This window comes from Drosophila miranda (assembly GCF_003369915.1).
Source record: "Drosophila miranda strain MSH22 chromosome Y unlocalized genomic scaffold, D.miranda_PacBio2.1 Contig_Y2_pilon, whole genome shotgun sequence".
Lineage (NCBI taxonomy): Eukaryota > Metazoa > Arthropoda > Insecta > Diptera > Drosophilidae > Drosophila > Drosophila miranda.
The window spans coordinates 15319704-15336687 of NW_022881614.1; the positions used below are offsets into that span (position 1 = coordinate 15319704).

General features: G+C 46.8%; 1 protein-coding gene and 1 pseudogene across 6 annotated transcripts; one reads left to right on the forward strand and one right to left on the reverse strand.

Annotated features, from left to right (window-relative positions):
* Positions 1-10014: 10014 nt before the first annotated feature.
* LOC117185836 (NAD kinase 2, mitochondrial-like) lies at positions 10015-14896 on the forward strand. 6 transcript variants are annotated; one of them, XM_033397917.1, is made up of 7 exons: positions 10681-12015; positions 12077-12738; positions 13136-13382; positions 13589-13829; positions 13904-14110; positions 14172-14574; positions 14634-14896. In XM_033397917.1, the coding sequence occupies exons 2-7, from the start codon at positions 12699-12701 to the stop codon at positions 14735-14737; spliced, it is 1242 nt and encodes a 413-aa protein (XP_033253808.1). In that variant the 5' UTR covers positions 10681-12015; positions 12077-12698; the 3' UTR covers positions 14738-14896. The 6 variants fall into 6 exon arrangements, with proteins under 6 accessions (XP_033253807.1, XP_033253808.1, XP_033253810.1 ...); XM_033397919.1 differs by having other exon boundaries at positions 13601-13829; XM_033397921.1 differs by having other exon boundaries at positions 13604-13829.
* A 3-nt stretch (positions 14897-14899) lies between these two features.
* On the reverse strand, positions 14900-16776 carry LOC117193103 (annotated as a pseudogene).
* Between the last annotated feature and the right edge of the window lie 208 nt (positions 16777-16984).

Sequence of the window (16984 nt, forward strand, 5' to 3'; positions counted from 1 at the left end):
TATTTAATTGCATATATCTCGTTAACGGCGCTGGTTGGCGCAATATTTATATCGGTATTTATTTATTTATTTATCGGAGTATTTATTGGTCCGAAGCGTGGTGTTATTTATTCTTACTAGTTATTTCTTTGGGTATTTATTTCTTTATTTATATATATTATCTTAGTTTAGGAGTTTCCCTTTTTTTTTGTAATATTGGTGTTGCTCGGTGCAGATGCCACAAGAAGGGGGTAGTCGACAGTATCATACGCGATCACGCGTAAACAAAACAGTGGACCAGATAGGAGAAGTGTCAGGGGCGATGTTTGATCAAGATCGGGAGGAACTTGGAGCTGTGGGTGGGTTGCCAAGAACACCGGTCCAGGCCAGGTCAGAAGAATGGCCAATGTCCGATCCTACACCCACGCTTGCTTCCGAACTGGCATCAGCAGTCAACGTATCGTTGGCTCAGGCTCATGCGACACACAGGGCAGCGAACACTGACTCGATTAGTCGGGTGTTGCAGGAGGAGTTGCGTAAGGGGTTTATCGAGATGATGCATCAACTCAACGAGGTACTCCCTCCTGGGACTGACGACATACTCGTGGTGGTGTTCCAGTCCCACCTGAACGATAGGTGGCCAGGGCTGAGGGCGACGCGCCATCTAGCGGAAGTCCAGGGAGGCTCGATGGTGTATGGTGACATCGGGGGGAGCTGGAGCCGTTACTGGGGATATAAGGAAGAGAATAGGATTAGTTATATGTATTAGTAAGGGAAAAAGGGATAAATAGGAGTGAAAATATTAGAAAACGTGGATTGGATTATGGAAATCGTGGAGCGTGGACGGAGTAACGTCGAAATTTGAAATTTTGTGCTTAAAACAAAAAGTTTGAAGTGAGTACAGAAAAGGCGGGCGATAAAATAGGTTGTAATGCTGAAAATTTTACTAACAGCCGGCAAGGAATATAGCCACCAGAACCGGGCCAGAAGGTTTCCTGGAGAGGGACACTGGAGTTCGAGAAAGTCGACTGCAGAGAAGAAGACTGCCCAACGGAACCTGAGTGAGTTCGTTCCAGTTGCGCGTGTGTGAGCAAAGTAGCGCGGGACGTGTGAAGGGGGAGGGTGAAAGAGGACGATTTAGCTGCCAGGGCGATTCTAGCCACACCGCACGATCGTTGCATCGCCTTCCAGTGCGTGCCACACGTTTGGTCTCATTCACCAAGTAAAAACCCCGAAACCCTATTCACACACACACACACGCGCACACGTGTACACGGACCTATATAAATTTAGGGCTGACCGGCCACGGCCAGCGATCGCCCACGTCGTTTGAACTTAAAGAAAAAAAACATAATCCGCACTCCAAATACCGTTCCACATTAAATGTTATTTTGTTCCGTGTGTTGTCCTTTATTTAGTAATTAGTATTAGCTTAAACCGTTTAACGTAAAATCTTGGCCATTGAAAAAAAATATGTAAAAACACCAACACCTTTCATGAACCTAAATCTGCGATCAGCTGTTCAGTGCCAGAAGATTAACCCTTAGTGGGTGACGCGGGGGTCCCATCAGTCCACCGTATTTGGTCGAGCGATTTGTGGAAAAATATTGTTTATTGTTTATGTCCCGGGGACCCTTAACAAGAGCTCTTGGTAGGTTAAGTCTCCGTAGGGGCCCGAGTTAAATTAACTCCCGTAAAACTGGATCCACTCATCTACACATATTCCATTACGTATGGGTGAGGGTATCCCTGTTGGTTGAACGAAATTTCAGCAGTTATTTCCTTGTTTGCCTTTGTGTCGAACGTTTTGGTGTTTCTTAGTGGTTAGTGATAATTTTGAGTATAGCTATTTATTAATGAGAAAGATGAAATTGTCAATTTACGATTATTAAAGCTTGGATATATATTGAAGCATGATGCATTAAATTTAAAATAGAGGGAGGACGCGTGGCGTAAGCCATGGATTAGGCCAGCCGTTACCGTTCCAGCAGAGGGTGGCCAAAATGAACGTTGTGTTTGGTCACAGGTAGGGCGGGCGCGCGAAGTGATAACACCCAAGCTTCAACCACTTGATAGCCGTCTGTTTATGATTTTCTTTGTTGTTGTTAGGTTGTTGTTAGTTTTGATGTCCCGAGAAATAGTATGTCTCCTTTTTTGTCTACATTTGGCGGGCAAGGGGAACTACCCAGCCCTGGGGTCGACAGCTAGCCGGCATTGCCCTCTGGGAAACAAGCCAAGTGTAACAAATGGCGCCCAAGATTATTTTCGAATTCGCATGCATCTGGACTGACGCAGGTTCGGGTGGTATTACAAGAAATGTCACTCGGGCTGGTAAAGGCAGATGAGGGGAATGAAAAAAAATAATAAATTTAGTGGAGAAGACGACAGCTCGCGAAGTGCAGTTTAGCTGTCCCGGCAGAAGTCGCTGCTGCAGGCTGAAGGTGAGCGTAAAGCTGGTCCTTAATGGCGCGGGGTGATTGATGCTAGGGATGGATAGACGGAGGCAGTTAACGGATATATAAAATATGTGATAGGGACTTACGAATTACAGTTGAACATTTTGTCGCTATTCGATGTCGCAAGTGAACGTAAGTCACTGCCGTTCAACAAAAAAATGGACAGGGAGTTTGCGACGGACACATTGCCTGGTGGACTGTGATATCGAATAAATCTGTGATGGAATGTGATATTGGAATAAGTTAGAGTAAGTCATGTAGGTAAATGTTCATTGTAGTTTCGCACCTGTTTGTTTAAAACAAAGCCGCTTTCGTGTTTTTGAACCTGTTGTCTGTCTGCCGAGAGGTGGTGAGGAGTAGGTGGCCCGGGAGTCGTAAAGACAACCCGCGATGCATCTGTTGTCATGGCAGATCGGTATGATGGATGACAGGAACAAATCACAAACAAAGTGAGCTCATGCACCGTGAGGCTTTTCGTTTATCGGCCATCGCTTAGAGCGATGACTAGAGTAGATGACAGGCCACACAAAGGTGGTGTTCGTAATTGTAGGATATCCGTAGGGCGACTGTCAAGTGGAGCGCAGAAACTGGAGCGGTTGCTGGTCCCGGCTAGTCACGTGTCCCCCTCTTAATGAATCTTGTAAGAAGAAGAAGAACTGTTAGGAATTTTTGTTGTTAGGTTTTGTGTTGTGTTGAATGTGTTTGAAGCTTGAGTGTCTTAGGTGTCGATCGAATATACATGTATGTTATTATTTATTTATTCAAATATTTAATTGCATATATCTCGTTAACGGCGCTGGTTGGCGCAATATTTATATCGGTATTTATTTATTTATTTATCCGAGTATTTATTGGTCCGAAGCGTGGTGTTATTTATTCTTACTAGTTATTTCTTTGGGTATTTATTTCTTTATTTATATATATTATCTTAGTTTAGGAGTTTCCCTTTTTTTTTGTAATATTGGTGTTGCTCGGTGCAGATGCCACAAGAAGGGGGTAGTCGACAGTATCATACGCGATCACGCGTAAACAAAACAGTGGACCAGATAGGAGAAGTGTCAGGGGCGATGTTTGATCAAGATCGGGAGGAACTTGGAGCTGTGGGTGGGTTGCCAAGAACACCGGTCCAGGCCAGGTCAGAAGAATGGCCAATGTCCGATCCTACACCCACGCTTGCTTCCGAACTGGCATCAGCAGTCAACGTATCGTTGGCTCAGGCTCATGCGACACACAGGGCAGCGAACACTGACTCGATTAGTCGGGTGTTGCAGGAGGAGTTGCGTAAGGGGTTTATCGAGATGATGCATCAACTAAACGAGGTACTCCAGCCGGTTAGACAGCTGCAGCAGCAGAAGGAACCGTAGCGGGAGGAGGTTCACCACGAGCAGGAGTATCGAGGAGCAATCCCGAAAAGGAAGCCGTCTAGCACGACTGATGCGCCGATTCCGCCACCAAAACCATTTTTGGCTCGCTCGGGGCGAGGTGGTATTGGTCCGGAACCGTCTTCAGGAGTAGGACCGACCGCATCCAGTGAGCAGCATCAACGGGGTGGGCATCAAGCGCGAAATTGGCGAAACCCGATAGCACTCAGACACTCGGGTCAGGGTCGTGGCGAGGGTAGGAGAGCTGGTGGGATTCCTCGAGAAGATCCGCATCCAAATCCCCCGGGTTATAGACCTTGGCCACGGTGGGGCCGAGTCGAAAAATGGGACGTGACGTTCGACGGAGACAGCAACAAAATGACAGTCGAGGATTTTGTGTTCCGAATTGAATCCCTACAAGCCCAATGCCGCTGTCCGTGGGATGAAGTTCTAAAGGGATTTCATCACCTGGTTACAGGAAACGCGCGGGAATGGTACTGGCAGTACATCCGTGATCATGGCGGTGGTGTTTGGCAGGAACTAAGGGGCGACTTAATTGCTCGTTTCCGAGGCACGGCGTCCGAGTTCGACCGCATGAGAGAACTGCGAGAAAGAATGCAGCGGTCGAAGAGTGTGGAAGACTTTTTCCATGTCATGAGAAAGCTCGCGTCGAGGTTGGAGATGCCACCACCTGAAAAGGAGATGGTAAAAATCGTCAAAAAGGCACTCACAGATGAGATAGCGAGTTTCGTCTACGGCTTACGGGTTTATTCCTTAGACCAACTGCGGGATGAGTGCGTGGAAATAGAGGCACATCTGAAGAGGAAGGCTCGATCTTCGTGGCGAGGAGCACCCAAAGCCACAAACTATGGTCGCGGGCCGAATGCGAACGTCAGCGACGTCGCGCAGGATCGGTCGATTGGCGATGAAGAGGCAGAGGTCATTGAGGAAGCGCAAGTGACACAGCGTGTTCCACAGAAGTAGATTTGCTGGAACTGCGGGCAGACCGATCATGGCTTTAGGGACTGTATGGCATCGGAGAGGCGCATTTTCTGCTACCGGTGTGGAAAGCCCGATGCATATTGTCCAACCTGTCCGAATTGCGCGGGAAACGTGAAGAGGGGTGCGATCCAAGCAGGCGAATCACGCTCACAGAAGGGGCCTGCGCAGAGAAAGTAGAAGAAAATAAAAATGAATTAGATAGACGTAAATTGCATGCTAGGTTAAGGAACTTATCATATGAAGAGCGCTTAAGAAATTATTTAGAAACGAGAAATAGAATATTTTCTGAACTACGAGTGGATGGTATGCGAGCACTGTCGGTGCGGGTGAGAAAGGCGAGATCCCGTTTTAAGCAAAGGCGAGCTATGAGGAGGCAGGTGATTGCTTCAGTAAAGCGTTGGTGCAAGAAAGACCCGAGAGTTTTCGCAGAAATCTCTATAATGGGCGAGTCCGTGCGAGGCCTGTTGGATTCAGGCGCTACACACAGCATGCTAGGGTGTAATGGTCAGGAATTCCTGGAGAAGCTGGGCGTGGAGGCTCGTCGATATTCTTCTATAGTGAAGGTAGCGAATGGGGAAGATCGCGCAATCGTTGGCCGAGTGGAATTACCGGTGAAATACAAGGGAGAGGTAAAAAGATTAACGTTTTTCGTATGCCCGTTCTTGGAACAGGAAATTTACTTGGGGGTAGACTTTTGGCGGGTATTCTCATTGGCTCCTGAGGTGATGTGAGAAGGTCCAGTAGGGGCATCTCACAGATTAGTGGAAGAAGTGCTGGCTGATCAAGTCGCTCACTATGTGGAAGGCCCGGAGAAGGAGATAGTGCAGGAAGAATGGGAGTTGTCAGAAGAGCAAAGGGCAGCCTTGGATCAGGTGAAGGCAGAGTTTCTGACTTTCGAAGCCGTAGGCCTGGGGAGGACGTCGAGAGAGACTCACAAAATTCAGTTGGTGGAGAAGGCCGAGCCTGTGAAGGATCGACATTACCCGCTGTCGCCAGCGATGCAGGAAGTGGTGTGTGGTGAGGTGGACAAAATGTTGGCTTTGGGAGTCATCGAGTACAGTGGAGTCCGTGGAGCAACCGTACCACCGTGGTGCGAAGGCCGGGCAAAAATCGCCTCGATGCCCGAAAGCTCAACAAAGTAACCATCAAGGACGCTTACCCACTTCCTAGCATCGAGGGGATTTTGTCGCGTCTCGATCAGACGATATATATCTCCAACGTCGACTTAAAATTCGCTTTTTGGAAAATCGAGCTGGACGAGCAGAGTCGACCATATACGGCGTTCACGGTGCCGGGACGGCCTCTGTACCAGTTCCGTATGATGCCCTTTGGCCTCTGCAACGCCGCACAACGCCTATGTAGACTGGTCGATAAGGTGATTCCGGTTGAGATGCGTTCAAACGTCTATGCGTATCTCGACGACTTGCTGATTATAGCTGAGGACTTCCAAACGCACGTGAAGATTCTGCGACAGGTTGCCGAGCGTCTACGAGAAGCAAATTTAACGATAGGGCTGAGCAAATCTCATTTTTGCTATAAAAACATTAAATACCTGGGATTTATAGTGGGAGGAGGAGCGCTGAAGATGGATCCGGATCGTGTGTCGGCCATTTTGCGCATTCCCGAGCCGCGATCTGTTCGAGAATTGCGTAGTTTCCTGGGAACTGCGGGCTGGTACCGGCGCTTTATGAAAAACTATGCTGAGATGGCCGGTCCGCTCACAGACGCCCTGAAAAAGTCGGGAAATGGAAAGTTTAAATTGACGGAGGAGGCAAAACGAGCCATGGGGGAGCTAAAAGCTGCACTCACCTCGGCACCAGTCCTGGTACACGCGAATTTCAAGCGGCACTTCTACATACAGTGCGACGCCTCACATTATGGAGTAGGAGCCGTACTCTTCCAAAGGGATGACGAGCAGAACGAGAGGCCCACAGCGTTTTTCTCTGCCAAACTGAATTGCCACCAAAAAAACTACTCGGTGACAGAGAAAGAGTGTCTGGCAGCCCTCATGGCGATCCTTAAGTTCCGTCCGTACGTAGAGCTTATGCCGTTTACAGTCATAACTGACCACGCCAGTCTCAAATGGCTCATGACCATGAAGAACCTGGATGGTCGCTTAGCTCGTTGGTCCCTTCAACTGCAGGCCTTCGATTTCGGCATAGAACACCGGAAAGGAGCGGACAATGTAGTGGCAGATACATTGTCACGCAGTATTGAAGAGCTGGAAGTGGATCCGAGTAGTATCCTGGGTTTTGAAACGGTGGAGTTTGAATCTGGAGAATATCAGGAGTTAAGGAAGGAAATAACAGAGAACCAATACCGCTTACCTGATCTCCAGATTGTTGACGGCATGATATTCAAGCGCATGCGCTTTGAACGATTGGATGATCAACTGGAGGGCGCCGTCTGGAAATTGTGGGTTCCGAGTTCGCTGACGGCCGCGTTGATAGACAAAGCACATTCGGAAGAGAAGACAGCGCACGGAGGAATCGCGAAAACCTTGCACTTATTGCGTAGGCAGTTTTACTGGCCGAACATGGCGATAGAGGTGCGGGATTATATCGTTCGTCTCGAAAACTTTTAAGGAGATGACCGATGCATTCGGAGTCACTCATATGAGGACGCCAGTGTATTCTCCGCAGAGTAACGCAGCCGAACGCGTGAATCGCACAGTACTCAGCGCGATTCTGGCGTATCTGGAAGACGATCACCGGGACTGGGATGTGCATCTGCCGGAGATAGAACTGGCTATTAGGAACTCGGTTCACGAGGCAACAGGCGTAACACCATTCTTTGCAGTCTTCGGGCAGCAAATGTATTTGCATGGGTCATGCTACAAGCTGGCAAAGCGACTGCGGTCAATCGGCGAGCATGACATATCGCTGCTGGAGGGTCAGCACAAGCGACAACTCATCCAAAAGAGGATTCGCGCTAGTTTACATCAGGCATACGAGCGTAGTAGGGTAAGATACAACCAGCGAGCTCGGGTGTTTTACGCGAGGCCGGGACAAGAGGTATTCCGCCGAAATTTTGTCCTTAGTGACTTCGGAAAAGGCTTTAATGCCAAGTTCGCGCGCAAATTCATCCGATGCCGGGTAGTGAAGCCAGTAGGAGAGAACGCGTATGCTCTGGAGGACCTTAACGGCCGTCCCATAGGAGTGTACCACGCCAAAGACCTGAGAATGTAGTGAGGTGTGGGTGTGGCCTACGTTGGGCGCGGCAGAAGAATGCAGGGCACGCCGGCGTGTGCTCAATAGTGTTCCGGAATCCGGTGGGCATGCCCACGCGTATGTTGTCCCTCCTGGGACTGACGACATACTCGTGGTGGTGTTCCAGTCCCACCTGAACGATAGGTGGCCAGGGCTGAGGGCGACGCGCCATCTAGCGGAAGTCCAGGGAGGCTCGATGGTGTAAGGGTACATCGGGGGGAGCTGGAGCCGTTACTGGGGATATAAGGAAGAGAATAGGATTAGTTATATGTATTAGTAAGGGAAAAAGGGATAAATAGGAGTGAAAATATTAGAAAACGTGGATTGGATTATGGAAATCGTGGAGCGTGGACGGAGTAACGTCGAAATTTGAAATTTTGTGCTTAAAACAAAAAGTTTGAAGTGAGTACAGAAAAGGCGGGCGATAAAATAGGTTGTAATGCTGAAAATTTTACTAACAGCCGGCAAGGAATATAGCCACCAGAACCGGGCCAGAAGGTTTCCTGGAGAGGGACACTGGAGTTCGAGAAAGTCGACTGCAGAGAAGAAGACTGCCCAACGGAACCTGAGTGAGTTCGTTCCAGTTGCGCGTGTGTGAGCCAAGTAGCGCGGGACGTGTGAAGGGGGAGGGTGAAAGAGGACGATTTAGCTGCCAGGGCGATTCTAGCCACACCGCACGATCGTTGCATCGCCTTCCAGTGCGTGCCACACGTTTGGTCTCATTCACCAAGTAAAAACCCCGAAACCCTATTCACACACACACACACGCGCACACGTGTACACGGACCTATATAAATTTAGGGCTGACCGGCCACGGCCAGCGATCGCCCACGTCGTTTGAACTTAAAGAAAAAAAACATAATCCGCACTCCAAATACCGTTCCACATTAAATGTTATTTTGTTCCGTGTGTTGTCCTTTATTTAGTAATTAGTACTAGCTTAAACCGTTTAACGTAAAATCTTGGCCATTGAAAAAAAATATGTAAAAACACCAACACCTTTCACGAACCTAAATCTGCGATCAGCTGTTCAGTGCCAGAAGATTAACCCTTAGTGGGTGACGCGGGGGTCCCATCAGTCCACCGTATTTGGTCGAGCGATTTGTGGAAAAATATTGTTTATTGTTTATGTCCCGGGGACCCTTAACAAGAGCTCTTGGTAGGTTAAGTCTCCGTAGGGGCCCGAGTTAAATTAACTCCCGTAAAACTGGATCCACTCATCTACACATATTCCATTACGTATGGGTGAGGGTATCCCTGTTGGTTGAACGAAATTTCAGCAGTTATTTCCTTGTTTGCCTTTGTGTCGAACGTTTTGGTGTTTCTTAGTGGTTAGTGATAATTTTGAGTATAGCTATTTATTAATGAGAAAGATGAAATTGTCAATTTACGATTATCAAAGCTTGGATATATATTGAAGCATGATGCATTAAATTTAAAATAGAGGGAGGACGCGTGGCGTAAGCCATGGATTAGGCCAGCCGTTACCGTTCCAGCAGAGGGTGGCCAAAATGAACGTTGTGTTTGGTCACAGGTAGGGCGGGCGCGCGAAGTGATAACACCCAAGCTTCACCCACTTGATAGCCGTCTGTTTATGATTTTCTTTGTTGTTGTTAGGTTGTTGTTAGTTTTGATGTCCCGAGAAGTAGTATGTCTCCTTTTTTGTCTACATTTGGCGGGCAAGGGGAACTACCCAGCCCTGGGGTCGACAGCTAGCCGGCATTGCCCTCTGGGAAACAAGCCAAGTGTAACAGCTTTTGATATTCCGTGGTATATTACTAGCTGTATAGAACACTTAGCCATGCCCACATAATTTTATCCGATTAGTGAATCTATTTTCTAATTGATGGCTTATTTTAAACACTTGCTTTTATTAAATTGACAAAATAAAAACCAAAACCAATAAGCCATCGATTCAATTTTGACCTCAGAAAATACCGAAAAGTATTAAAAACATCAGAAACGGTCGCCCTGGTTGTGAAGTAAAAGCTTTTCGGTATATTGATAAATGCGATAAATGCAACCCTTTTTCATAACTGTAAATCTCTGACGCCGGGTTTCCTAAAAAATGGCTTCGTAGAAATTGTATTAGCAAAATGACAAAATATGATGCAAACGCCGTACTATGGAGCTTGGGTAAGCCGATTTTATATTAGTTTTCGTTCTATAAAATGAAACGGGCTCCGAAACGTGTATATCTTTAAATAAATTCTTTTCGCAGATGAGTACATGAAAATACACAAAGACGAAATGCCCATTTACTAAAAAAAAAAAAATCAGATGTCAAAACGATTCAATAGAAAATCTGCGCATTTAAAGTCTTACAAAGACGCCGAGGCCGACTTAACTCAGGACGAAGACGATGATGGTGATTTCAATATTCTTACGGTGCAGAAAAGTATCGATGTGGACGATGACACACACGCAGCGAATATAAACCAGCTTAATTTCGAGAAGAACGATTTCGATCAGCTAATGTATAATGAAAGCCTGGAAACTAATGATGTAAATTCGAATACTGAACAATGTGAACCACTAAGTCAGACGCCTCCACGTCCGAGTGTTAAATCGCGGCTTGGCGTCAGGCCCACCAAACGCGTGGGGAATCGCGGAAAACAATCTCAGCAGAAAGCGATTCAAAAGCGTGGCAAAACCTATCCTATAAAAGCCGAGGCCGACTTATCTCAGGACGAAGACGATGATGGTGATTTCAATATTCTTACGGTGCAGAAAAGTATCGATGTGGACGATGACACACACGCAGCGAATATAAACCAGCTTAATTTCGAGAAGAACGATTTCGATCAGCTAATGTATAATGAAAGCCTGGAAACTAATGATGTAAATTCGAGTACTGAACAATGTGAACCACTAAGTCAGACGCCTCCACGTCCGAGTGTTAAATCGCGGCTTGGCGTCAGGCCCACCAAACGCGTGGGGAATCGCGGAAAACAATCTCAGCAGAAAGCGATTCAAAAGCGTGGCAAAACCTATCCTTACAATATAAACGGTCGTAACAACAGTATGGAAAACTACAATCAAAACCGCGTGTCTGCAAATTTCCATCGTGGTCTAGAAGCCTATAATAAATTTCGTGAGCGTAACGAAAGCTTTGGTGAATCGCAAAACGTATTAAATATCCCAAATAGTCATGTCCATATTGAAAACTTGGGTCCCAATGGACCCATCTTTAATGGCAGATCCAATACTGATAATTTTAATTTGAACAGCAACTTTATGATGCGCTCGAATCATATGAACACCTCCGATTCAAACAGCTTCGGCGGGCTGCTCCCGAATAACCAAGGCCCCGTTAATTCGAATAGCCGCGTCGGGATGTTCTCGAATAATCAAGGATCTGCAAATTCAAACAGGATCGAGTGTATGCTGCAGAATAACCAAGAACACGTGAATTCGAACGGCTACGATGGGTTGCTCTCGAATAATCCAGTACCTGTCAATTCCAACGGCTACGGCGGGCTGCTCTCGAATAATCCAGGACCCGTGAACTCGAAAGGCTACGGCGGGTTGTTCTCGAATAATCCAGGACCCGTGAATTCGAAAGGCTACGGCGGGTTGTTCTCGAATAATCAAGTTGCCGTCAATTCGAACGGCCACGGCGGGTTGCTCTCGAATAATCAAGTTGTCGTCAATTCAAACGGCCACGGCGGATTGCTCTCGAATAATATGAACAGCTACGACGGGATAGGCTTGAATCATCCGAACACCAGCAGACGCGATATCATTGCAAACAATTGGAACAGCAGTATCGAGATGAACTCGACGAAGCGAATCCCACCCAATAACTTTTTACTCGTGAATCGTCAGGAGCTATTAGTCGACGGCTCATCATCATTGAGTGTTGGTCCAGCTCGTCCAGCTCGTGGTATGTTTATAGGTGAGGCGCTTGGTATGACTCTAAGCGATTGTAAAACGGTCGATGTGCATCAAGTTACCCAAAACGTGTTGAGTTTGCTGTCTAATGCTGAAAAGGATTCCGAAAGCAAGGTATGGCCTAATATAAGGACTTTAAGTAATATAAATATTTTTATATGTATGATTATTTTAGACAAACTATGGGGTCCATAATAAAAGTACATCGCAGCAGCGCGATTCGTGAAACTGGATGCCATGCAAGAAAGTATTGTACCATCTTGTCGCCGGAAGTATAATTAAGAGTTCATTATGACAATAGGTTAAATATAAATATTCAAACATGGAAGAATATTAGCGGGCACCCGGTCGTGCCGGACGAGTGTGAATGTGCGTTGGTGTATTGCAGGGCAAGAAGAAGAGTAGGGTCGAGTGGTGCAGTGAATGGCACTCCAGAGATCGAACAAGATTTGAGTTTGTTTTTTATATATGTATTTTTACAGCAAAAGGCGAATGTTCATACAGAAGCGATTCGCCGACGGAGGAACAGAATAAAATAATAATCAATCAGTTAATCTGCTTCATAGTTAGAACGTGGAAGTGACATAGCTGAGTGGATAGGGAGCTCAAGACCATTTATTGCACGCAACGCCGCGAAGTGAATAATTATTTTGTTTTCAGATCGAATGCCGGCATACGACAATTAGAAGAACAAAGAAAATCTGACCCCATTATTTTTAGTTTTGTAAAATCAAAAAGAAAAGGAAAAATAAACGTTAAACTTTCAAATAAATGTTTGCTGTTCGCCTGTGCCCACCATGTTGAAATCGAAGCAATTCCTGCAGCGATTTTTCGAAGGTAAGGACTTTTAGAACTAACAGAATCAAACTGTTCGACAGAGGTGGTTGTAGTTCCTGGGTCGCAATTCAAATTTTTTTTTGGTTGGCAATCTCCCCTCAATCATTCGGTTATACTCGTACACACACACTCGCTTCTCGCTGATGAGTAGGCACTTGTTACTCCATTATGATTATCAGCTCGGGCATGTGTTTTGGCATTGCTAGAAATCAAAATTGTTGTACTCTGCCGACTATATAGTCGTGGACACACAGTCTCCTCCAAAGACTGTCTGTACCTAAAATGATCCTGAGTGCGAAGAGGATTGTACCAGAAGGGCTAAGTAAATTACCCGCCGCTGTGGGGGGAACCCAAACGATGAACTAACCAAGTTTCAATTGCGCTCAATTGGTTCCAGAATATGCCAAGTTTACGCCTGCGAACTTCAAGCTTAAGCGGGCTTTGGTGGTGACGAAACTCTCGCGCTATGAATTCGAGCAGCTGCGGCATCCGGGACTGTCGAAGGAGCAGCTGGAGCAGAAGCTGCGCGATCGGGGCACCGATGTGGAGATGGTCCTCTGTCTGCACAATCTGCACAAGGACTTCGAGCGGCGTATCGTGCAGAGCTTCCAGGATGTCGGGTGCGAGGTCAAGCTGTCCAGCAGGTGCGTATCGCTGCCTTCAATATGAGTGCGAGTGTGAGTGTGGCTAACGTTTGTCGATGTTGCTGTGTTTATGTGGTTCTGTGCTTGTGTCGTCGCCGTCATAATCGTCGATTACTACCCCACCTACTACAATTGTATTTCCACCATCCGCATAATGTGTCTCTCATGTGGCCCCCCTCACGCTGTTGACTTTACTAAACTAGCAGACTTGAATTTAGAAGCTCATTGAGCAAAGATGTCATGAGCTGGGCGGATGTCATCGTTCCTGTTGGCGGTGATGGCACCTTTCTGCTGTCCGCCGGTCGCGTCAGTCCCCTCTTTGCCCTCAGCCAGCAGAAGACGCCCATTGTGGGCTTCAACTCTGATCCGCTCCACTCGGAGGGTCGTCTCATGCTACCCAAGCACTATTCGGACAATCCCGCCGATGCAGTGGCGCGCATTAAGAGCGTAAGTTATGTTCTGCTTTATTACTTGATTATTGTTATCCGTGTGTGATACTGGGGATTCTTTTCGTTTTATAGGGCGAATTCAAGTGGATGCATCGCTCAAGAGTCCGCACCACGCTGCTGGGCAGCAATGGCAAGATTCCGGAGTCCACGGATCTGTTCCGACATACAGAAGTGAAGATGGAGCAGGTGACAACGGATCCCGAAATGCTGGATAATCACATGGCCACCAAATACAAAGCAAAGATGAAGCGCATCCTACCCTATTTAGCTCTGAACGAGGTGAGTGCAAAGTAGGACTCTTTCAAACTACTCCTAACTATATTGCGCCATTCGATGTCAGGTTTTCATTGGCGAGCACATTTCGTCCCGTGTGTCCCATCTGCAGCTTGTGCTCAATCATCAGGACGTGGTAAACAAAACAAAATGTTCCGGACTGTGCGTTAGCACTGGCACCGGCTCCACATCGTGGCACACAAGCATCAATCGCATCACCAGCCGCGACGTTGACGATTTGCTTCAATCGCTGCCCAATAGCAACTCTGCCGATGTGCTCCGACTACGCGAGAATACTCAGGAGATCGCCCATCGGTATAACCAAGGGCTGCTCTTCGCACCGGACGATCCGCGGCTCTGCTACTCGATCAGGGAGCAGATCTGTGTGGGCGTTTGGCCCTCGCCGAAGACATTTAAGAAGCGAGATTTCGTGCAGAATGTGTTCGTCAAGTCGCACTGCATCGATGCCAGTGAGTAGTCGATGGGCATCATCTTGCATAAGACATTTCTAATTTTCATTCGCTTACAGATCTGGTCATAGATGGCAGCATATCCTATCCATTCAACGATGGCGCCAAGGCATTGCTTGAGGTCCATCCCGAAGATGCCCTCCTGACGATCGCCCTAGACTGATTTCTGATGAAGCAAGAAGCGTAGTAAAGTAAAGTGCCTGGCTCTCTAGCCGTAGCATGTCTGAAATTTTAAAATTATTTAAGTGTGCAATTTGCAGACTACTTAGAAGTTTAAGCTCAAAAGTTATTTTGTTATTATATAAACATTTATTTAAAAATGTCCCTAAACTTTTCTTTTCGATTTAAAAATGTTCTGCTTTTCCAATGAAACGTTCGGTTTACTTCGATTCATCTTCTTTGGTGGTTCACCTTCCACCCCATCTTTAGAAGATCGACTTCGGCCTCTACCTTTTTCTCGAATCGCGCACTATCTACGGACTTGAAGCGTTCGTCTTGTAGGAGCACTTTGCCCTCTTCACTAGTGGCGGAGTCTGCCTGCTGAAGTTTTCGTTTTCGACGAATTTCCTTCAGTTTATCCTTTTGCTTCTTGAGATAGCTGCACACACAGAAATCAAAAAAATTATTCAATGATTTCAAAAAGCGAAAATTAGACAGCTTACAGCGCTTCCATTTCATATGGATCCTTGCCCTCCATTATCCACGTTTTGCGTCTGTAGTTTTGGGCACGCTCGTCAAAGTCATTGTTATCCAGCTGCATCTCCGATTCACGTCGCGTCACATTCACTTGCATGAAAATTCGCTCCACCATTCGCTCTGAAATATAGAATATAGGGGGTTTCAGTATGGATATATGTATATAAGAAGGTAGGTTGACCACATACGATCTATTGGATGCTCTGTAAGCTTTGTGTTAATTTCTGTCTCAATGGCGCCCAGAAGTTCGAGGTCGCGCGGAAATCGAAATATGGAAATGGACATGCCTTTGCGGCCAGCCCTCGCTGTCCGACCCACGCGATGAATGTATTCCTTGGGCGTCCGTGGTAGCATGTGATTGATCACCAGTTGCCCGCTGGGTATGTCCAGGCCGCGAGATGCCACATCCGTGGCAATCAGTGTGCGGATGTGATTGGACTTGAAGCGACTGAGGGCCGCAACACGCTCCTTTTGCCGCATAAACCAGTACAAGCATACATTGTCAATGTCCATACTCTTAAGGGTCATGGAGAGAAGTTGACAGTATCTGAAATTGACGAAATTTGAGTTTAGTTTTTCGAGGTAGATGGAGTTGCACGTACTTTTTGTATTTGTGAATATCATCACATTGGAATTTTCGTTTTCCTCGCGATATTTGCGCAGCGACTCGATCAGAACCATATCCCGATCGTAGTCGGCGCACAGCAGGTATCGCTGATCCAGAGTGTCTACAGTGGCTACATTAGAGTCTTGCGACCATTCGATACACTAAACAAAGAACAAGTCTGTTGAAATTAATCCTTTTTGTCATTGAGATCTACTTACATCCTTGGATATGGGGAATATACTGGACTCCTTCATAGTGGCGGAGAAGAAAAGGTTCTGCCTGGTACTCGGCAAACATCTTTCGATTATGGCCAAGCTTTCATCAAAGTCGCCGTTCAGCATGCGATCAGCCTCGTCCACAACGAGATATTTTAGATTATCGAATGAAAACGTGTCACAGCCCGTCAAGTGATCGGCCAGACGTCCGGGCATGGCCACCACAATGTGCGGACGCTGCATTAACTTCTGGCTTTCGATCATCTGGTCAGTGCCGCCGGATACGACGCACACGCGCACTCCCATAGGTTGGCCGGCCACCAGAAACTGCTCCGATATTTGATAAGTCAATTCATGTGTGGGGGTTAGAACCAAAGCAAAATGGCTAACTGGCTCCTCGCTCAATCTCTCCAGAATGGGCAGGGCGAAGGCAAAGGTCTTACCTGATCCCGTCTGTGCGGCGCCAATGCAATCCGTTCCCGACAATATCGCGGGAATGCAATTCTGTTGGATGGGTGTTGCGCCTTTGAGGCGTGTACAAATAAAATTCACACATTAGCAGGCTTTATCTAGTGGTAAATATATATAGTTACCTAATTTTGTTAGTTGTTTCACCATCCAAGGACGTAGTCCAAGGCTCTGAAACGGATTCGCCTCCCTTCGTTGCATTTCTTGTAAAAAAAACAACGTGTGCGAGATCAGCAGTGTGACTGCGGATTTGTCCATACAATGTACGGTCTGACCCTGAATAATATACCGAAATATACCATAAATATACTGACGGATTGAAGTGCATCATATTCCTCGTTTTTGATATTCGGTTGAATATTACTAGCCGGCTAGGACCCCCAGATCTGCGCTCATAGTTTTATCCGATTGACGAATCACTTTC

What these genes read in the sequence shown, in the direction of transcription:
- LOC117185836 (XM_033397916.1), top strand. Translation starts at nt 10,288, where the DNA reads ATGTCAAAACGATTCAATAGAAAATCTGCGCATTTAAAGTCTTACAAA. An exon ending in AGTCTTACAAAGACGCCGAG is followed by an intron (nt 10,345 to 10,680) that starts GCCGACTTAACT and finishes ATAAAAGCCGAG; the next exon opens with GCCGACTTATCTCAGGACGA. An exon ending in AAAAGGATTCCGAAAGCAAG is followed by an intron (nt 12,016 to 12,076) that starts GTATGGCCTAAT and finishes TGATTATTTTAG; the next exon opens with ACAAACTATGGGGTCCATAA.